General features: G+C 64.6%; 1 protein-coding gene across 1 annotated transcript in view; it reads right to left on the bottom strand.

Annotated features, from left to right (window-relative positions):
- DCHS1 (dachsous cadherin-related 1) overlaps nt 1-22,126 on the bottom strand; it is a gene marked incomplete at both ends in the record, with an annotated part of 64,498 nt that overhangs the window by 5,462 nt on the left and 36,910 nt on the right. Inside the window, 11 exons of the mRNA XM_084279277.1 lie at nt 229-359; nt 1,614-1,768; nt 1,961-2,172; nt 4,292-4,405; nt 5,206-6,069; nt 7,570-7,779; nt 8,544-8,669; nt 9,509-9,748; nt 12,834-13,668; nt 15,114-15,271; nt 15,850-15,946. Of these exons, the coding sequence (XP_084135403.1) occupies nt 229-359; nt 1,614-1,768; nt 1,961-2,172; nt 4,292-4,405; nt 5,206-6,069; nt 7,570-7,779; nt 8,544-8,669; nt 9,509-9,748; nt 12,834-13,668; nt 15,114-15,271; nt 15,850-15,946 (3,142 nt within the window). The remainder of the gene's footprint in view (nt 1-228; nt 360-1,613; nt 1,769-1,960; nt 2,173-4,291; nt 4,406-5,205; nt 6,070-7,569; nt 7,780-8,543; nt 8,670-9,508; nt 9,749-12,833; nt 13,669-15,113; nt 15,272-15,849; nt 15,947-22,126) is intronic.

Genomic DNA, 22,126 nt, shown 5'->3' with positions numbered 1-22,126 from the left:
TTCCCCACCTACCACCCTTGGACGGGGATGGGCTGGCCTCTCTGGGGGGGCTCCTTCCCAACCCATTGGTCCACCACCCTTGGAAGGGGATGGGCTGGCTTCTCTGGGGGGCTTCTTCCCAACCCACCACCCTTGGAAGGGGATGGGCTGGCCTCTCTGGGGGGCTCCTTCCCCACCCACCACCCCACCACCCCTCAGCTCTGGCTGCTGAGCTGGCCCCACACTTACTCTCGGGGACCCGCACCTCCCAGGGCAGGGGGATGGTGGGGCTGTTGTCGTTGACGTCCATCACCACCACGGTCAGCGTGGCCGAGCCCACCAGCGCCGGCGTCCCTCTGTCCATCGCCGTCACCACCAGGCTGTGGGCGGGCACAGAGGGCGCGGCACGAGGCTCAGGGGGTGCTGGGGGGGGGTGGGGGGTGCTGCACGTGGCTCCAGCAGCTTTGGGTGCAGCCACATGGGGCATGGATCCCACACCCATCATCCCACAGCAACCATCCCCTGGCCATCATCCCACAGCCATCATCCCATGGCCATCATCCCACAGCCACCATCCCACACCCATCATCCCATGGCCATCATCCCATGTCCATAATCTCATGTCCATAATCCCACACCCATTATCCCATGGCCATAATCCCATGGCCATCATCCCATACCCATAATCCCATGCCCATAATCCCACAGACATCATCCCATGCCCATCATCCCATGGCCATCATCCCATGTCTATCATCCCACAGCCATCATCCCATGTCCATAATTCCATGACCATAATCCCACATCCATCATCCCATGTCCACCATCCCACGGCCATAATCCCATGGCCATCATCCCATGTCCACCATCCCACAACCACCATCCCACACCCATAATCCCACATCCATCATCCACTGGCCGTCATCCCATGGCCACTATTCCATGGCCATCATCTCATGCCCATAATCCCACACCCATCATCCCATGGCCATAATCCCATGGCCATCATCCCATGTCCATAATCTCATGACCATAATCCCACACCCATCATCCCATGGCCATAATCCCACACCCATCATCCCATGGCCATAATCCCATGACCATCATCCCATGTCCATAATCTCATGCCCATAATACCACACCCATTATCACATGCCCATAATCCCACACCCATTATCCCATGCCCATCATCCCACAGACATCATCCCATGTCACCATCCCACACCCATCGTCCCATGGCCATAATCCCACATCCATCATCCCATGCCCATAATCCCACACCCATCATCCCACGCCCATCATCCCACAGCCATCATCCCACATCACCATCCCACAGCCATCATCCCATGCCCATAATCCCACGGCCATCATCCCACGTCTATCATCCTACAACCATCATCCCATGCCCACCATCCCACACCCATCATCCCATGCCCATAATCCCACGGCCATCATCCCACGTCTATCATCCCACAACCATCATCCCATGCCCACAATCCCACACCCATCATCCCACGGCCATCATCCCACGTCTATCATCCCACAGCCATCACCCCACGCCCATCACCCACTGGGTGTCCATCACCCCTCATCACCCCCCCCCCCCATGCCCATCACCCCGGGGCTGCACCCACCGTGTCTGGGACCAGATCTCCCTGTCCAGGATGGCAGCAGTGGTGATGGTGCCGCTCTGGGGGTGGATGTGGAACAGCCCGGTCATGGGCAGCGACTGGTTGATGGAGTAAATCACCTGCCCGTTCGCTCCCTGGTCCGGATCGTCTGCCAGCACCTGGGAAACCAGGAGAGGCTCAGTGCTGGGGTGCTGCAAACCCTGCACCCCCCCCAAAGCTGGACCAGTCTGGAGGTGCCAGCCCCAGGAGGCCCATGGCACAGCCACCCGGGGTCCCCGATGTCCCACCCAGGGTCCCCGATGTCCCACCTGGGGTCCCCAATGTCCCTGCCTGTCCCCCAAACCCGGCACCTGGATGACGGGGGAGTCGTAGCTCTGTGACTCCCAGATGAAGGCCACGTAGTTCTGGAGCTGGAAGCGTGGCAGGTTGTCGTTGACGTCCTGCAGGTTGAGGAGGATGGTGGTGAAGCTGAAGGACGCCGCGGTCTCCGCCTGGACCACCAGCCGCAGCCGGGGGTTGGACTCAAAATCCAGGCTGCTGGAGTCCTGCACCGAGATGGCACCTGTGGGCAGGGAGACAGCGGGGTGGGCTGGGGGCAGGGGGGGCAGGGGTTGCAGAATCACTGACTCACAGGGGTGGGAAGGGCCCCCCAGAGCCCGTGGGGTCCCACCCCCTGCCCAAGCAGGGTCCTTAGGACAGGTCAGGGCTGGGATCTCTCCAGAGAAGGAGACTCCACACCCCCTGGGCAGCCTGGCCCAGGGCTCCCTCACCCTCACTGGGAAGAAGTTCTTCCCCACATTGGGGGGAACTCCCTGGGCTCCAACTTGAGCCCATCGCCCCTTGTCCTGTCCCCACAGACACTGAGCAGAGGCTGCCCATGGCCCCTGGGTCCCACCCTTCAGCTCTTGAGAACCATTGATCAGATCCCCTCTCAGGCTCTTCTCTGCAGGCTGAACAGCCCCAGCTCCCTCAGCCTTTCCTCCCAGGGGAGATGCTCCAGCCCCTTCAGCATCCCTGTCCCTCCTCTGGACTCTCTCCAGGAGATCCCTGGCTGGTTGATCCCAGGGAGCCCAGCACTGGACACAACACTCCAGTGGGGCCTGAGCAGGGCAGAGCAGAGGGGGAGGATCCCCTCCTGTCACCTGCTGCCCACACTCCTCCTGATGCCCCCAGGATCCCATTGTCTCTCTCAGCCCCCAGGGCACACTGCTGGCTCATGGCCACCCTGTCACCCACCAGCACCCCCAGGTCCTTCTCCACAGAGCGTGGAGTGATGCTCCAGCACATCTTCCTCATCTTCTCTCTTGTTCCCTTGATCTCAGACCAGCCCCTACTTGTCCATCCATTTTGGAGACTCAAGGAACATGCTGAGCTCTTCTGAGCCCCAGTGGTCCCAGTCAGCTGCCCCAGTGGTCCCAGTCAGCTGCCCTGGCTGATGGAGCCACCACCCTGCTCCTGCTGACAGTGACGCATGTGACAGTCCCACTGTGGAGCCACCAGCTGAGGTCTGAGCAGCTTAAAAACAACCTGGTACAAGTCAAGGTCCATCCTGCTCCACCAGCTCACCCAGCTAAAGTTCATTAACTGCAGCAATTAGTCCTGGTCAGTCCCTTGGACAGTGTCCCAAGGACACTGTAGGAGCTGCCAGCAGTTCTGCTGGGCACCTGAGGACAGACAGACGGCCCCACAGCTCTGCCAGGGAAGAACTTTGCCCTCCCAGCTGAGCTGACCCTGCCCTGGGGCAGCTTGAGCCCATTGCCCCTTGTCCCAGCTCCTGGCCCCTGGCTGCAGAGACCATCGCCCACCTCTCTGCACCCTCCTGGCAGGGCAGGGGAGGTGGGGAGAAGGGCTCCCCTCAGCCTCCTCTTCTCCAGGCTCAGCACCCCCAGCTCCCTCAGCTGCTCCTCAGAGGATTTGCCCTCCAGCCCCTTCCCCAGCCTGGTTGCCCTTCTCTGCACTCGCTCCAGGACCTCCCTGTCCTTCTGGTGCTGAGGAGCCCAGAACTGGACCCAGCACTCCAGCTGCAGCCTCCCCAGTGCCCAGCCCAGGGGCACAATCCCCTCCCCAGCCCCACTGGCCACGCTGGGTCTGACACAAGCCAGGATGCCCTTGGCCTTCCTGGCCCCCCGGGCACACTGCTGGCTCCTGGGCAGTCCCAGTCACCCAACACCCCCAGGTCCTGCTCTGCCTGACAGCTCTCCAGACAGTCTCCCCAGCCTGGAGCTGCTGGGGGTTGTTGTGTCCCATGGGCAGGACTCTGCCCTTGGCCTGGTTGAACCTCATCCCCTTGGGCTCAGCCCATGGATCCAGCCTGTCCAGACCCCTCTGAAGCCCCTCCCCACCCTCAGGCAGACCCACACCTCCTCCCAGCTCAGTGTCACCCCCAGACCCACTGAGGGAACACCCCATCCCTTCACCCAGGTGATGGATAAAGGTGTTGAACAGAACTGGACCCAGGACTGAGCTCCAGGGGACAATGCTGCAGCCCAGAGCCCTCAACAGAGTGTGTCATCTGGCCAAACCTGCCCCCCAAGGCAGGGGCTGCTCCCAGGCTGCATCTTCATGATGGTCCTGACCTCTGCTGGCTCCTGAGCTGGGGCCAGGAGGTTTTGGAGGGTCCCCCAGGGAGGGGACACACACATACACAGCTGCTGTGTCCCTGTGTGGTCCTGGAGCTGTACCTGAGCTGGGCTGGATGAGGAAGGTGTTCCTCTCGTTGCCGCTGACGATGCTGTAGGTGATGCGCCCCGAGGAGCCCCCCGTGTGCACGGCCTGGAGACTGGCCACAGCGGTGCCTGGAAGGGAGAGGGGTGGGCTGAAGGCACCTGGGATAGCCCACAGCCTCTCCACAGCCCCCCTGTGACTCCTGGAGACCTTCTGGGAGCAATCAGGGTCTCTGGGATAGCCCACAGCTTCTCCACAGCCCCTCTGTGGTCCCACTGTGACCCTGAACACCTTCCAGGAGCAAGCAGGGTCTCTGGGATAGCCCAAAGCTTGTCCACAGCCCCACTGTGGCTCCTGGAGACCTTCTGAGAGGAACCAGGGCACCTGGGATAGCCCACAGCTTGTCCACAGCCCCTCTGTGGTCCCACTGTGACCCTGAACACCTTCCAGGAGCAACCAGGGCACCTGGGATAGCCCAAAGCTTGTCCACAGCCCCTCTGTGACTCCTGGAGACCTTCTGGGCACAACCAGGGTCTCTGGGATAGCCCACAGCTTGTCCACAGCCCCTCTGTGGCTCCTGGAGACCTTCCAGGAGCCATCAAGGCACCTGTGACTGCCCACAGCCTCTCCACAGCCCCTCTGTGGTCCAACTGGGACTCCTGGAGACCTTCCAGGAGCAACCAGTGCAACCTGTGAGACCCTCCAGTGACCTGAACACCCCGAGGCACAGCCAGGGCCACCACCCTGAGCACCCCGCGCCCCAGTCAGACCTTCATCCAGCCCCCTGTGCCCACCCACAACCTAAGGCAGCTCCCCAAGACCCCACAGACCATGGGTTTCCCTGGGCTCTCCCACCTCCCCTCCTGCCCTGTCCCACGTCCTCCTCCCCTCCACCAGCACTTGCTGGTCACCCTGCCCAGCAGACGGGTACCTGGGGCAGCGTTTTCTGGCAGGGCCACCTCGCTGGTGCTGCGGGGGAAGCGCAGCCCCTGGTAGGGCTCCTCCTGCACGTGGATCTGCACCACGCCCGTGGAGGAGAGCGCCGGCTGCCCCAGGTCGGTGGCCAGGACGAAGAGGGTCCTCTGGCGCTGGCTGAGCGAGCGCAGGGGCTGCAGCAGCCGGATGTCCCCCGTGTAGGAGTCGATGGCGAAAGCCGGGCCGGGGGTGGCCAGGCGGTAGAGGACGGAGGCGTTGGCGCCGGCGTCCCTGTCCTCGGCCTTCATGGTGGCCACCACGTGCTTGAGGGGGGTGTGTTGGGACAGGTTGAGGGTGAGGGGGTTGTGCAGGAAGGCCGGGGGGTGGTCGTTGACGTCCCGCACGGTGACGGTGACGCGGACGGCCGCGCTCTTGGGCTCCCAGGGGGCCGAGTCCACCGCCTTGGCCAGGAAGCTGTAGGTGGGTTGACGCTCCCGGTCCAGCCCCCGGGCGCTGCGGATGCGGCCGCTCTGCGGCTCCACCTGGAACGCCCCCAGGGACTCGTTGCCCAGGTAGTAGGAGATGTGGCCATTGGTGCCTTCGTCCGGGTCCTCAGCCAGCAGCTGCAGCACCAGGGCCCCCACGGGGAGGTCCTCTGGCACCTCCACCGCGTAGCTGGGCCGGGCGAAGGCGGGCGCGTTGTCGTTGAGGTCCAGCACCCGCACGCGCAGCGTGGCGGTGGCGCTGCGTGCCGGCGCCCCGCCGTCCCGCACCACCACGCGCAGCCGGTAGGCAGCCACCCGCTCCCGGTCCAGGGCGCCTGAGGTGGAGAGGACGCCAGAGACGGGGTCCAGGAGGAAATCCTGGGCTGGGTCTCCATCTGGAAGAGAGGAAGAGGGAGGGTGGGAGGGGGTGAGGGCGGCTGGGATGAGGAAAGCCCCGAGGGGACAGCACGGCGCCCGTCCCGGCGCTGCTGGGCACACAGAGGGGCTCCCTGCAGGGTTCCAGTGGGACTGAACCTCCTTGGTCCAGGGGGTGTGTGAGGGGTGTGTGAGGGGTGTGTGGGGGTGTGAGGAGTGTGTAAGGGGTGTGAGGGGTGTGTGGGGTTGTGTGAGGGGTGTGTGGGGGTGTGAGGGGTGTGTGGGGGTGTGAGGGGTGTGTGAGGGTGTGAGGGGTGTGTGGGGGTGTGAGGGGTGTGTGAGGGTGTGAGGGGTGTGTGGGGGTGTGAGGGGTGTGTGAGGGTGTGAGGGGTGTGTGGGGCTGTGTGAGGGGTGTGTGGGTGTGTGAGGGGTGTGAGGGGTGTGTGGGCGTGTGAGGGGTGAGTGTGGGGTGTGTGGGGTGTGTGGGGTGTGTAAGGGGTGTGAGGGATGTGTGTTATGGGTGTGTGGGTGTGTGAGGGGTGTGCGGGGTGTGTGGGTGTGTGAGGGGTGAGTGTGGGGTGTGTGTGGGGTGTGTGTGGGAGTGTGTGGGGGCATGTGGGGTGTGAGTGTGTTTGGGGTGTGTGGGTGGGGTGTGTGGGTGTGTGAGGGGTGTGTGGGCTGTGTGTGGGGGTGTGAGGGGTGTGTGGGGTGTGTGTGTGTGGGTGTGTGTGTGTAAGGGGTGTGTGGGGGCATGTGGGTGTGTGGGATGGGTGTGGGGGTGTGTGAGGGGTGTGTGGGCTGTGTGTGGGGGTGTGAGGGGTGAGTGTGGGGTGTGTTTGGGGTGTGTGTGGGAGTGTGTGGGGGCGTGTGGGGTGTGAGTGTGTGTGGGGTGTGGGGGTGGGGTGTGGGGGTGTGTGAGGGGGGTGTGTGAAGGGGGTGTGAGGGGTGTGTGGACAGGTCAGCGCTGCTGCCTCAGGGTCCCGCACAGCCTGGTCAGAGCGAAGGGACCCCAGCCTGGGCGATCCACGGGGCAGAGCAGGGATGGAGCTGGCCCAGGACTGGGGAGGGAAGGGGGAGAGGAGAGACTGGGGGGAAGTTCTGTGCAGAGAGAGTGGTGAGGGGCTGGAAGGGGCTGCCCAGAGAGGGGGTGGGTGCCCCATCCCTGGGGGTGTCCAAGGCCAGGTTGGATGGGGCCCTGGGGAACCTTGTGTAGCTCCAGGCCTGGAGGTTGGTGTCCCTGCCTGTGGCAGGGGGTTGGGGCTCTGGGACCCTCGGGGTCCCTCCCAGCCCAGCCCAGCCTGGGACTCCATGAAGAGCCCAGGGATGAGGCAGAGCAGCCTGTCCAGATCTTGGGGTGCTCTTTAGGGGGGGCAGAGAAACTAGAGGTGCTGAGAGGTGGGAGGAGCTGGTGTGGTTTGGGGCAGGGTGGCCACGGGGGATGTTCTCCAGAGCCACCCAGGGTGAGGGGGTCTCACTGAGCACCAGGAGGGCCCCAGAGAGGAGGAGCTGGGGAGCTGTACCTGCCAGGAGGTATTCCAGGCGCCCGTTGTCCCCCCCGTCGGGGTCGGTGGCCCGCAGGGTGTAGAGAGCCACCTGGCTCTGGTTCTCTGGCACCTCCACGGAGTAGGACTCGCTCTCCAGCTGTGGGCTGTGGTCGTTCTCATCCCCAACTGTGATCCTCACAGTGGCCTTGGAGAGGTTGGGGGGCAGCCCCCCGTCCCGGGCGTAGACTGCAGGGACACAGGATGAGCGCCTGGACCTGCTGGCAGGGCTGCAGACAGCCACGGGGGCAGCCAGGGATTCCAGCAACACCCCCCCACCCCACCACTGCTCCTGGGCTGTCCCCCCTGCAACGCTGCCCTTCCCAGCAGCAGGGAGCACAGAATCCCAGGATCCCAGGGTTGGAAAAGCCCTTTGAGATCATCCAGTCCAACCAGTCCCTGTCCTGAGCTGACCCAGCTCCCTGAGCACCTCATCTCCCCCCTGTTAAACACCCCCAGGGCTGGGGACTCAGCCCCTCCCTGGGCAGCCTGTGCCACAGCCCCACAACTCTGCCAGGGAAGAACTTTGCCCTCCCAGCTGAGCTGACCCTGCCCTGGGGCAGCTTGAGCCCATTGCCCCTTGTCCCATCTCCTGGCCCCTGGCTGCAGAGACCATCGCCCACCTCTCTGCACCCTCCTGGCAGGGCAGGGGAGGTGGGGAGAAGGGCTCCCCTCAGCCTCCTCTTCTCCAGGCTCAGCACCCCCAGCTCCCTCAGCTGCTCCTCAGAGGATTTGCCCTCCAGCCCCTTCCCCAGCCTGGTTGCCCTTCTCTGCACTCGCTCCAGGACCTCCCTGTCCTTCTGGTGCTGAGGAGCCCAGAACTGGACCCAGCACCCCAGCTGCAGCCTCCCCAGTGCCCAGCCCAGGGGCACAATCCCCTCCCCAGCCCCGCTGGCCACTCATCCCCTCCCCTGTGCCCCCCCAGCCGGTGACACCCCGTCACCCAGCCCTACCCATCAGCACGTGATGCTCTTGCTCCTCCCGGTCCAGGACACGCGTGGTGACAATGAGCCCCGTCTGTGGGTGGATGGAGAAGGGGCCCCCAGAGAGACCCCCGTAGGACACCTGCCCGTTGGCACCTGCAGGGAGGAAGATGGTTTGGGGGGCAGCCCCACAGCAAGCCCAGGGTACCCTGGCTCAAAACCCTGCCCCTCCCTTCTCCCAGGCTGGGGAGCAGAGGTGTGTGGTGCAGGATGGGGGTGTCTCAGCCCAGCTCAGCTCGTGGAAGGGAAGATGGGATGAGGAACTGCTGAGGAACAGAGGGCATCACAGTCCCTGTTCTCATTCCCAGCTTCTCCCAGAATTCAGCCCATCCCTTGTGGACAGGGAGGGGATTGTCCCTCTCTGCTCTGCCCTCGTGAGGCCCCATCTGGAGTCCTGTGTCCAGAGCTGGGGCCTCCAATACATGAAGGATGTGGAACTGTTGGAGAGGGTTCAGAGGAGCCACAAAGATGATCAGAGGGCTGGAGCACCTGCCCTACAAAGAGAGGCTGAAGCTAAAGGAGGGAAGGGTTAGATTAGATATTAGGGGGAAGTTCTTTGCAGAGAGAGTGGTGAGGGGCTGGAAGGGGCTGCCCAGAGAGGGGGTGGATGCCCCGTCCCTGGGGGTGTTCCAGGCCAGGTTGGCTGGGGCCCTGGGCAACCTTGTGTAGCTCCAGGCCTGGAGGTTGGTGTCCCTGCCTGTGGCAGGGGGTTGGAGCTCTGTGACCCTTGGGGTCCCTTCCAACCCAGACCATTCTATGATTCTATGATTCTTGTCTCCAGGTGGGGTGATGAACCCTCCCTGGTTCTCCAAACCAGGCTTAGGGGGGGTGTGGTGTGTGGGGAGCAGAAGACACCCAATCCTGGATGAAGCATCTCCTGAAAGACCCCCCCCCTTGACTGAATTAGGCAGCTCACTCTCCCCCTGCATCCTCACCCAGGTCGCGGTCCAGGGCCAGCACCTGCAGCACCGGGCTGCCAGCTGGCAAGTTCTCCATGACCTGAGCTTCATACTCGGGTCTCTGGAAAGCTGGGGCCTCGTCGTTGACATCCAGCACCAGCACGGTGAGCAGCTGGCTGGCCGAGCGCCGGGGGAAGCCGTGGTCCGTGGCCACCACCGTCAGGTTGTGCTGCGCCACCTCCTCCCGGTCGAGCGCCCGCACCAGGGACAGCGCGCCTGCAGACACGGGGAGGGGGGGCTGGGACCACAGCACCCCCCAGGACGGGGCTGTGGGCTCTGGGAGGGGGGGAGAGGGGTCTCCAGGGAGACAGCAGCGTCATGCTGAGAAGGGTGGCGGGCTCAGGGATACCCGCAGCACCAGGGAATCCATCCTCTGGGGTCCCCCAGCCCAAACGCTCCCCTGGGGTCCCCCAGCCCAAACGTTCCCCTGGGGTCCCCCAGCCCACTCCCTCTTCCCAGGACCCCCAGCCCACTCCCTCCTCCCAGGTCCCCCAGCCCACTGCCTCCTCTGGAGTCCCCAGCCTACTCCCTCCTCCAGTGTCCCCCAGCCCACTCCCTTCTCCGGGGTCCTCAGCCCACTCCCTCCTCTGGAGTCCCCCAGCCCACTCCTTCCTCTGGGGTCCCCCAGCCCACTCCCTCCTCCCAGGTCCCCCAGCCCACTGCCTCCTCTGGAGTCCCCAGCCTACTCCCTCCTCCAGTGTCCCCCAGCCCACTCCCTCCTCCGGGGTCCCCAGCCCACTCCTTCCCCTTGTGCACCAAGGCCACAACCTTGGGCATCCCTGAGCCATTCTCAGGCCCCCCCATGTTCCCAGGGTCTCCCTCCTCTGGAGTCCCCAGCCCACTCCCTTCTCCGGGGTCCCCCAGCCCACCCCCTCCCCTTGTGCACCAAGGCCACATCCTCGAGCATCCCTGCACCATTCTCAGCCTTCCATATGCCCAGGGTCTCCATCCTCCAGGGTCCCCCAGCCCACTCCCTCCTCCCAGGTCCCCCAACCTACTCCCTCCTCCGGTGTCACCCAGCCCACTCCCTCCTCTGGGGTCCCCAGCCCACTCCCTCTTCCCAGGTCTCCCAGCCCACCCCCTCCTCCTGTGCACCAAGGCCACATCCTTGGGTGTCCCTGTGCCATTCCCAGTCCCTCCACATTCCCAGGGTCTCCCTCCTCTGGAGTCCCCAGCCCACTCCTTCCTCCAGGATCCCCCAGAAGACTTCCTCCTCCAGGTCCCCAGCCCACTCCCTTCTATGGGTCCCCCAGCCCACTCCCTCCTTTGGGGTCCCCAGCCCACTCCCTCCTCCTGTGCACCAAGGCCACAACCTTGGGCATCTGTGCACCATTCTCAGCCTCCCACATTCCCAGGGTCTCCCTCCTCCGGGGTCCCCAAGCCCGAATCCTCCTCTGGGGTCCCCATCCCACTCCCTCCTCTGGGGTCCACAACCTACTCCCTCCTCTGGGGTCCCCCAGCTCACTCCCTCCTCTGGGATCCCCAGCCCACCCCCTCCTCCTGTGCACCAAGGCCACATCCTCGAGCATCCCTGCACCATTCTCAGCCTTCCACATTCCCAGGGTCTCCCTCCTCTGGGGCCCCCAGCCCACTCCCTCCTCCCAGGTCCCACAGCCCACCCCCTCCTCCGGGGTCCCCAGCCTACTCCTTCCCCTTGTGCACCAAGGCCACAACCTTGGGCATCCCTGAGCCATTCTCAGGCCCCCACATTCCCAGGGTCTCCCTCCTCTGGGGTCCCCAGCCCTCTCTTTCCTCAGGGATCCCCCAGCCCACTCCCTCCTCTGGGGTCCCCCAGCCCACTCCATCCCCTGGGGTCCCCAGCCCACTCCATCCTCTGGGGTCCCCAGCCCCCCCACCTCCTCCTGTGCACCAAGGCCACAACCTTGGTCATCTGTGCACCATTCTCAGCCTCCCACATTCCCAGGGTCTCCCTTCTCTGGGTCCCCCAGCCCACTCCCTCCTCTGGGGTCCCCAGCCTACTCCCTTCTCTGGGGTCCCCCAGTCCACTCCCTCCTCCGGGGTCCCCCAGCCCACTCCCTCCTCTGGAGTCCCCAGCCTACTCCCTTCTCTGGGGTCCCCCAGCCCACTCCCTCCTCTGGGGTCCCCCAGCCCACTCCCTCCTCTGGGGTCCCCCAGCCCACTCCCTTCTCTGGGGTCCCCCAGCCCACTCCCTCCTCCCAGGTCCCCCAGCCCACTGCCTCCTCTGGAGTCCCCAGCCTACTCCCTCCTCCAGTGTCCCCCAGCCCACTCCCTCCTCTGGGGTCCCCAGCCCACCCCCTCCCCTTGTGCACCAAGGCCACAACCTCGAGCATCCCTGTGCCATTCCCAGCCCCTCCACGTTCCCAGGGTCTCCCTCCTCTGGAGTCCCCAGCCCACTCCCTTCTCCGGGGTCCCCCAGCCCACCCCCTCCTCCGGGGTCCCCAGCCCACTCCTTCCCCTTGTGCACCAAGGCCACAACCTTGGGCATCCCTGAGCCATTCTCAGGCCCCCCATGTTCCCAGGGTCTCCCTCCTCTGGAGTCCCCAGCCCACTCCCTTCTCCGGGGTCCCCCAGCCCACCCCCTCCCCTTGTGCACCAAGGCCACATCCTCGAGCATCCCTGCACCATTCTCAGCCTCCCACATTCCCAGGGTCTCCCTCCTCTGGGGCCCCCAGCCCACTCCCTCCTCCCAGGTCCCACAGCCCACCCCCTCCTCCGGGGTCCCCAGCCCACTCCTTCCCCTTGTGCACCAAGGCCACAACCTTGGGCATCCCTGAGCCATTCTCAGGCCCCCACATTCCCAGGGTCTCCCTCCTCTGGGGTCCCCAGCCCTCTCCTTCCTCTGGGATCCCCCAGCAGACTTCCTCCTCCAGGTCCCCAGCCCACTCCCTTCTATGGGTCCCCCAGCCCACTCCCTCCTCTGGGGTCCCCAGCCCCCCCACCTCCTCCTGTGCACCAAGGCCACAACCTTGGTCATCTGTGCACCATTCTCAGCCTCCCACATTCCCAGGGTCTCCCTTCTCTGGGTCCCCCAGCCCACTCCCTCCTCTGGAGTCCCCAGCCCACTCCCTCCTCTGGTGTCCCCCAATCTACTCCCTCCTCTGGGGTCCCCCAGCCCACTCCCTCCGTGGGGTTCCCAGCCCACTCTCTCCTCGAGGTCCCCCAGCCCACTCCCTCCTCCGGTGTCCCCCAGCCCACTCCCTCCTCCGGTGTCCCCCAGCCCACCCCTTTCCCCCCTGTGCACCAAGACCACATCCTCAGGTGCCCCAGCAGCGTTCCCAGTGCGGCTGCTGCCCGGGCCGCTCCCGCCGGTGCCCCTCACCGGTGCTGGGGTTGAGGTGGAACCGCCCGTCGCTGTTGCCCGCCCTCAGCAGGTAGCTCACGCGCCCGTTCTCCCCCAGGTCGTCATCCTGGGCCACCACGTGCAGGGCCACGAAGCCGGTGGGCTGGTCCTCCATCACGCTGACGACGGGCGGCGAGAGGAAGACGGGCGCGTTGTCGTTCTCGTCGGTGACGAAGACGCGGGCGGTGGCGGCGGCCGAGCGCCGCTGGCTGACGTTGCGGGCCTGGTCTTTGGCCTCCACCACCAAGAGGAAGGAAGCAACAGCCTCCCTGTCCAGCCCTTGGCGTAGGGTCAGCACCCCTGAGCGGCTGTCGAGCTGGAAGGGAGCCCCGGGGGGCTCCTGGCGTAGCAGGGTGTAGCGCACCTGGCTGTTGGGACCCACCCCGTCGCCGTCCAGCGCCTGGAAGGTGAAGATGGAGGAGCCCGCCTGCGCGTTCTCGGGCACCACGATGGTGATGGGGTCCTCGGGGAAGGCGGGGGCCTGGTCGTTGCAGTCTTGCAGGTGGATCTGCACCAGCACCAGGCGGCTGGCGGGGTACCCGCGCCGCGTGTCCTCGGCGCTCACCTGCAGGACGTGCCGCGCCCCGGCCTCGTAGTCCAGCTCCCGGGCGGCGTAGATCTCCCCTGTCGCGCTGTCAACCACAAAGGTGCCGTCCCCACCGCCCCCCACCAGCGTGTAGGTCAGCTGCCCCGGCCCGGGGGCGTCCGGGGGTGCCACCGAGCCGATCACCGAGCCCGGCTTCAGCCCCTCCAGGGGCTGCAGGGTCAGCACGGTGGCGTCGGGCCGCGGCAGCGCGCGGGAGGACGGCAGCACCTGTGGGGAGAGGGGGGCACTCAGGGGGGTGGGTTCCAGGAGGTGCTGCTGGGGAGCCAGTGGGGAGGGGGATCGTGGAGGGGTGGGGGCTGCAGAAAGCGGGTGCTGGGAGGTGAGGTGGCAGCTCCTGTGGGCTGATGGGGGAATGTTGGCCTGGGGGACACAGTGGGGGATCAGTGTGGGGGTGACGGGGTGCAAGAGGAGCTTCCCCGGGGTGGGGAGGGTGGGTAAGGACAGAGGGAGCTGCTGGGTGGGCAGAGAAGGTCCAGGGGCTGTGTGAGCAAAGTGTGTCAGAGCCTGAAGGGAGGTGCAGAGGGGATGGAGCTGAATGCCCCCAGCACCCAGTCCAGGCCCAGAGGCACTGGGCACAGGCTGGAACACAGGAGGCTCCTCTGAACACCAGGAAACACCCGGCACTGGGAGGGTGACCGGGCACCAAGGGAGGTGGTGGAACCTCCACCCTTTGAGACAAGTCAACAGCCACCTGGGCACGGGCCTTGACTCCATGGTCCTTCCCGTCCATTTCAGTCTCTTCCCATCCCCATCCCATCCCCATCCCATCCCATCCCATCCCATCCCATCCCATCCCATCCCATCCCCATCCCCATCCCCATCCCATCCCCATCCCCATCCTATCCCATCCCCATCCCCATCCCATCCCCATCCCCATCCCATCCCATCCCCATCCCATCCCATCCCATCCCATCCCATCCCCATCCCGTTCCATCCCATCCCCATCCCCATCCCCATCCCCATCCCCATCTCCATCCCATCCCCGTCCCATTCCATCCCTTCCCATCCTTTCCCATCCCCATCCCCATCCCATCCCATCCCCATCCCATCCCCATCCCCATCTCCATCCCCATCTCCATCGCATCCCCGTCCCATTCCATCCCTTCCCATCCTTTCCCATCCCCATCCCATCCCCATCCCATCCCATCCCATCCCATCCCATCCCCATCCCCATCCCCATCCCCATCCCCATCCCATCCCATCCCCATCCCCATCCCACCCCATTCCATCCCATTCCCATCCCATCCCCATCCCATCCCATCCCATCCCATCCCCATCCCATCCCCATCCCCATCCCCATCCCCATCCCCATCCCCATCCCCATCCCATCCCTTCCCATCCCATCCCCATCCCATCCCCATCCCATCCCCATCCCCATCCCCATCCCATCCCCATCCCCATCCCATCCCATCCCATCCCCATCCCCATCCCATCCCTTCCCATCCCCATCCCCATCCCCATCCCCATCCCCATCCCCATCCCCATCCCCATCCCATCCCCATCCTCATCCCATCCCAGTCCCTCCCCTCAGGCTGCCCCACCAGTTGATCAGGGTGTCCCGGGATGCGGGTGCGGAGGTTGGGGAGGGGGATGAAGGCGGGGGTGGTCCTGGCTGGTGTCCTCAGAGGGGGGCCGGGGTGTCTGGGGGGTACCTGGATGCGGATGATGGCCGAGGTGCTGCGCGGCGCCGCGCCGCGGTCGCTGGCCGTGGCGGTGAAGACGTACTCGGCGCGCTCGGCGCGGCGCAGCACCGCGGCGGTGCGGAGCTCCCCCGTAGCCGTGTGCAGCGTGAAGCGCTCTGCCCAGGCCCCTGAGACACCACAGGACCCCGGGCTGGGCTGGGCTGGGCTGGGCTGGGAGGGACCCCGAGGGTCCCAGAGCCCCAACCCCCTGCCACAGGCAGGGACACCAACCTCCAGGCCTGGAGCTACACAAGGCTGCCCAGGGCCCCAGCCAACCTGGCCTGGAACACCCCCAGGGACGGGGCATCCACCCCCTCTCTGGGCAGCCCCTTCCAGCCCCTCACCACTCTCTCTGCACAGAACTTCCCCCCAGTCTCTCCTCTCCCCCTTCCCTCCTCCAGCTTCACTCCAGCCCCTTGTCCTGCCAGTCTCTGCCCTTGAACAAGCCCATTCCCCTCCTGTTCCTGGGGTCCCTTCAGGGACGGGGAGGGGCTCTAAGGACCCCCCCACCCCATTCTTCTCTTCTCCAGGCTGACCCAGCCCAGCTCCCCCAGTCTCACCAGCCCAGGAGGGTGCAGTGCTGCTGGGAGAGGCAGGGACAGGGTGGGATAGAGGAGGGGGCATGGGGCAGGGGGCACCCATCTGGCTGTGTGGGTGCTGGGTGCAGGGCAGAGCCGTGCCCGTCTGTCCGTCCTGCAGCTCCTACCTGTCAGTGAGTAGGTGATGGTCCCGTTCTCACCCTCATCAGGGTCCTTGGCTTGCAGGGAGGCGACCAGGAGCCCGGAGGGTTTCTCCTCCAGCACCTGCAGCACAGCCCAGGGGGCAGATCAGGGGTATGAGGGACCTTGCAGACCATCCCCACCCCCCTGAGTGGCACAAGGGACCTTAAACCATCCCCAGGACCCCTGAGTGACACAAGGGACCTTAAACCATCCCCAGGACCCCCTGAGTGACACAAGGGACCTTAAACCATCCCCAGACCCCTGAGCGGCACAAGGGACCTTGCAGACCATCCCCACCCCCCTGAGTGGCACAAGGGACCTTAAACCATCCCCAGGACCCCTGAGTGGCACAAGGGACCTTAAACCATCCCCAGACCCCTGAGCGGCACAAGGGCCCTTGCAGACCATCCCCAGGACCCCCTGAGTGGCACAAGGGACCTTGCAGACCATCCCCAGACCCCTGAGTGGCACAAGGGACGTTGCAGACCATCCCCACCCCCCCTGAGTGGCACAAGGGACCTTGCAGACCATCCCCAGACCCCCTGAGTGACACAAGGGACCTTGCAGACCATCCCCAGGACCACCTGAGTGGCACAAGGGACCTTGCAGACCATCCCCAGACCCCCTGAGTGACACAAGGGACCTTGCAGACCATCCCCAGACCCCCTGAGTGGCACAAGGGACCTCTCAGACCATCCCCAGACCCCCTGAGTGGCACAAGGGACCTCTCAGACCATCCCCAGGACCCCCTGAGTGGCACAAGGGACCTCTCAGACCATCCCCATCCCCCTGATTGGCACAAGGGACCTTGCAGACCATCCCCAGGACCCCCTGAGTGACACAAGGGACCTTAAACCAACCCCAGACCCCCTGAGTGACACAAGGGACCTTGCAGACCATCCCCAGACCCCTGAGTGACACAAGGGACCTTAAACCATCCCCAGACCCCCTGAATGACACAAGGGACCTTGCAGACCATCCCCAGACCCCCTGAGTGGCACAAGGGACCTCTCAGACCATCCCCAGACCCCCTGAGTGACACAAGGGACCTTGCAGACCATCCTCAGGACCACCTGAGTGGCACAAGGGACCTTGCAGACCATCCCCAGACCCCCTGAGTGGCACAAGGGACCTCTCAACCCTTCCCCAGGATCCCCTGAGTGGCACAAGGGACCTTGCAGACCATCCCCACCCCCCCTGAGTGGCACAAGGGACCTTGCAGACCATCCCCAGACCCCCTGAGTGACACAAGGGACCTTGCAGACCATCCCCAGACCCCCTGAGTGACACAAGGGACCTTAAACCAACCCCAGACCCCCTGAGTGACACAAGGGACCTTGCAGACCATCCCCGGACCCCTGAGTGACACAAGGGACCTTGCAGACCATCCCCAGACCCCCTGAGTGGCACAAGGGACCTTGCAGACCATCCCCAGGACCCCCTGAGTGGCACAAGGGACCTTACAGACCATCCCCAGACCCCCTGAGTGGCACAAGGGACCTCTCAGACCATCCCCACCCCCCCTGAGTGGCATGAGGGACCTTGCAGACCATCCCCAGACCCCTGATTGGCACAAGGGACCTTGCAGACCATCCCCAGGACCCCTGAGTGGCACAAGGGACCTCTCAACCCTTCCCCATCCCCCCTGAGTGGCACAAGGGACCTCTCAGACAATCCCCAGGACCCCTGAGTGGCACAAGGGACCTCTCAACCCTTCCCCATCCCCCCTGAGTGGCACAAGGGACCTTGCAGACCATCCCCAGACCCCCTGAGTGACACAAGGGACCTTGCAGACCATCCCCAGGACCCCCTGAGTGACACAAGGGACCTTAAACCAACCCCAGACCCCCTGAGTGACACAAGGGACCTTGCAGACCATCCCCAGACCCCTGAGTGACACAAGGGACCTTAAACCATCCCCAGACCCCCTGAATGACACAAGGGACCTTGCAGACCATCCCCAGACCCCCTGAGTGGCACAAGGGACCTCTCAGACCATCCCCAGACCCCTGAGTGGCACAAGGGCCCTTGCAGACCATCCCCAGACCCCCTGAATGACACAAGGGACCTTGTAGACCATCCCCAGGACCCCTGAGTGGCACAAGGGACCTTGCAGACCATCCCCAGGACCCCCTGAGTGGCACAAGGGACCTTACAGACCATCCCCATCCCCCCTGAGAGGCACAAGGGACCTCTCAGACCATCCCCACCCCCCCTGAGTGGCATGAGGGACCTTGCAGACCTTCCCCAGACCCCTGATTGGCACAAGGGACCTTGCAGACCATCCCCAGGACCCCTGAGTGGCACAAGGGACCTCTCAACCCTTCCCCATCCCCCCTGAGTGGCACAAGGGACCTCTCAGACCATCCCCAGGACCCCTGAGTGGCACAAGGGACCTTGCAGCCCAGCTTCCCCATCCTCTCAATGGACACATCCCCACCCCTGCCCCTCCCTGTTTTGGGGTTCACCCTTGCTGGCAGATGGGTCTCCCCTCCAGCTCAGACTCCTTCCCACTGCCCACACCTCACTGGGAGAGCCCCTACCCAGCTTGGCCCAGGCTTGGGGGTCCCTTCCACACCAGCAGCCCTCCAATTCCCATCCTGAGCACCAGCACATCCCACAGCAACAAATCCCCCTCCCAGATCCAGCTGCTCCAGCCCATCCCCATCTGCTACTGGTTCCCTGCACGTGGAAAAGAGAAGGGGAAGCCCAGCAAGGACCTGAGGGCAGCACATCCAACGGGATGAGGTTCAACCAGGCCAAGGGCAGAGTCCTGCCCATGGGACACAACAACCCCCAGCAGCTCCAGGCTGGGGAGACTGTCTGGAGAGCTGTCAGGCAGAGCAGGACCTGGGGGTGTTGGGGGACTGGGACTGACCAGGAGCCAGCAGTGTGCCCGGGGGCCAGGAAGGCCAAGGGCATCCTGGCTTGTGCCAGAGCCAGCGTGGCCAGTGGGGCTGGGGAGGGGATTGTGCCCCTGGGCTGGGCACTGGGGAGGCTGCAGCTGGAGTGCTGGGTCCAGTTCTGGGCTCCTCAGCACCAGAAGGACAGGGAGGTCCTGGAGCGAGTGCAGAGAAGGGCAACCAGGCTGGGGAAGGGGCTGGAGGGCAAATCCTCTGAGGAGCAGCTGAGGGAGCTGGGGGTGCTGAGCCTGGAGAAGAGGAGGCTGAGGGGAGCCCTTCTCCCCACCTCCCCTGCCCTGCCAGGAGGGTGCAGAGAGGTGGGCGATGGTCTCTGCAGCCAGGGGCCAGGAGATGGGACAAGGGGCAATGGGCTGAAGCTGCCCCAGGGCAGGGTCAGCTCAGCTGGGAGGGCAAAGTTCTTCCCTGGCAGAGTTGTGGGGCTGTGGCACAGGCTGCCCAGGGAGGGGCTGAGTCCCCAGCCCTGGGGGTGTTTAACAGGGGGAGATGAGGTGCTCAGGGCTCTGGGGACTCAGCAAGGCACAGGGGTGGTTGGACCTGATGTTCTCAAAGGTCTTTCCCAACCCTGTGACTCTGTGAAGAGCAGGGAAGTGTTAAAGCTGCTGCTCAAGCTGCTGGCACCAGGCTGGTGGCGCTGGGGTGGGGGGACCAGGGGAGCTGGACTCGTTTAGCCAGCCCAGGCAGCGATGTGCCTGCGCTCTGTAAACACTGGGGAGAGGGGAGGGAAATTCCAAGGGGAGGGAGAAGGGCTGGTTAAGCAGAAACACAATCTTGGCACAGGAAGAAATCAGCCTGAAGTGGCCAGAAATTAGTTTAGGCTGGAAATTAAGAGGCGGTTTGTGAGTCCCAGATCAAGGAATCTGGGGCAGCATCGCGCAGCAGCGCTGGAGGCAGAGGAGCTGCTAAATATAGCTGGGCTGTGGGAGGGCTGGGCTGGGCTGGGAGGGACCCCCAGGGTCCCAGAGCTCCAACCCCCTGCCACAGGCAGGGACACCAACCTCCAGGCCTGGAGCTACACAAGGCTGCCCAGGGCCCCAGCCAACCTGGCCTTGGACACCCCCAGGGACGGGGCACCCACCCCCTCTCTGGGCAGCCCCTTCCAGCCCCTCACCACTCTCTCTGGAAGGAACTTCCCCCCAGTCTCTCACAGGAGTGTCTGTGTGGACCCCTCAGAGCGGGGTCGTGCTCAGGAGGCCCCTTCCAACCCCTCCTGTCACAGGCTGGGCCAGGGCTGCCCCCTGTACTGTCCCTAATTGCCCCCGAGCAGGGTCCAGGGGGCTCCTGCTCGGTGTGATGGTCACGCTGGTGTTCCAGGGGGGATCAAACTCCATCCAAGAGGAGCAGGGGCTGGGCAGGGGCTGGGATGGGGAGCAGGGGGTGGGGTGGGATGGGCAGCAGAGGGGTGGGATGGGCAGTGGAGGGGTGGGATGGGCAGCAGAGGGTGGGATGGGCAGCACAGGGGTGGGATGGGCAGCAGGGGGTGGGATGGGCAGCACAGGGGTGGGATGGGCAGCAGGGGGTGGGATGGGCAGCGGAGGGGTGGGATGGGCAGCAGGGGGTGGGATGGGCAGCAGGGGGGTGAGATGGGCAGCAGGGGGTGAGATGGGCAGCAGGGGGTGGGATGGGCAGCACGGGGGTGGGATGGGCAGCAGGGGGTGGGATGGGCAGCAGAGGGGTGGGATGGGCAGCGGAGGGGTGGGATGGGCAGCACAGGGGTGGGATGGGCAGCAGAGGGGTGGGATGGGCAGCAGGTGGATGGGATGGGCAGCAGGGGGATGGGATGGGCAGCAGAGGGGTGGGATGGGCAGCAGGGGGGTGGGATGGGCAGCAGGGGGGTGGGATGGGCAGCACAGGGGTGGGATGGGCAGCAGGGGGGTGGGATGGGCAGCACCTACACATCCTCCACGTACAGAGGCCGTTTCAGATGCACAGACAGAGGCAGAACCAGCCCTGCAGGTGGTCTCACCTCCAGCCTTCACAGATCTGCCACCCGGCTCCTCCAGGGCTGGTGTCCACCCCCAGGAAGGCTGAGACCTCCGTGTGGAGAGCAGAGAGCATCTCAGCCCTTGGCCTGGCTCTGACAGGGTGCAGGGGAGATGGGGAGGGGATAGTCCTGCCCTGCTGAGAAGGACCTGGGTGTGCTGGGGGAGGAGAAACTCCCCATGAGCAGCAGTGGCTCCTGCAGCTGGGAAGGGCGATGGGATCCTGGGCTCCATCAGCAGAGGGGTGGCAGCAGGGACAGGGAGGGGATTGTCCCTCTCTGCTCTGCCCTCCCCAGCTGGAGTCCTGTGTCCAGAGCTGGGGCCCAACACAAGGAAGATGTGGGGCTGTTGGAGAGGGCTCAGAGGTACCCCGGGGATGCTCAGAGGGCTGGAGCAGCTCCCCATGGAGAGAGGCTGAGGGAGCTGGGCTGGGTCAGCCTGGAGAAGAGAAGGCTGTGGGGGGACCTCACTGCAGCCTCCCCGTCCCTGAAGCGACCCCAGGAACAGGAGGGGAATGGGCTTGTTAAAGGGCAGAGACTGGCAGGACAAGGGGCTGGAGTGAAGCTGGAGGAGGGAAGGGGGAGAGGAGAGACTGGGGGGAAGTTCTGTGCAGAGAGAGTGGTGAGGGGCTGGAAGGGGCTGCCCAGAGAGGGGTGGGTGCCCCGTCCCTGGGGGTGTTCCAGGCCAGGTTGGATGGGGCCCTGGGCAACCTTGTGTAGCTCCAGGGCTGGAGGTTGGTGTCCCTGCCTGTGGCAGGGGGTTGGGGCTCTGGGACCCTTGGGGTCCCTCCCAGCCCAGCCCAGCCTAAGATGCAACAAACAGGGTATGTATGGAATAATCCTCCTGTGAAACCTTCTCAGCTCCAGCAGTTCGTGGCTGGGGCACTTCCTGAGCCACAGATCCTATTTGTGTTCCATGACCTTTGCAGGGTTGGGTTTTTTTTCCTCCTTTCCATGAATTCATCGAGTTCTGGAGCCATTCAGCTTCTGGCAACGGCTGCACCATTGAATTATGTTCTGCATGGAAAACTCCTGCCTTGGTTTATTTTAAACCTGCTGCCTGGTCAGTCCTCCCCAAGCTGAGTAGGTGTGTTGTGAGAAGAGCATCTTCTACTGACCTTCTCTGTGCCACCTGCCTCACTCCTCTGATATATTCCTGCCACATCTTCCACACCAAAGAACGTTCAACTCTTTGTCTTTCTGCATGGAAATTGTTGCCTCCTCAAGGTCTCATCAACATCCTTCTCTGAACCTTTTGGTTGGCTGCTGACTGACCAGGAGCCAGCAGTGTGGCCAGGAAGGCCAAGGGCATCCTGGCTTGTGCCAGACCCAGCGTGGCCAGTGGGGCTGGGGAGGGGA

This window comes from Gallinula chloropus (genome assembly GCF_964237585.1).
Source record: "Gallinula chloropus genome assembly, chromosome: 1".
Taxonomy (NCBI): domain Eukaryota; kingdom Metazoa; phylum Chordata; class Aves; order Gruiformes; family Rallidae; genus Gallinula; species Gallinula chloropus.
Note: the sequence above shows the minus strand (reverse complement) of the source record. Positions and strands in the feature narration are given on the sequence as shown.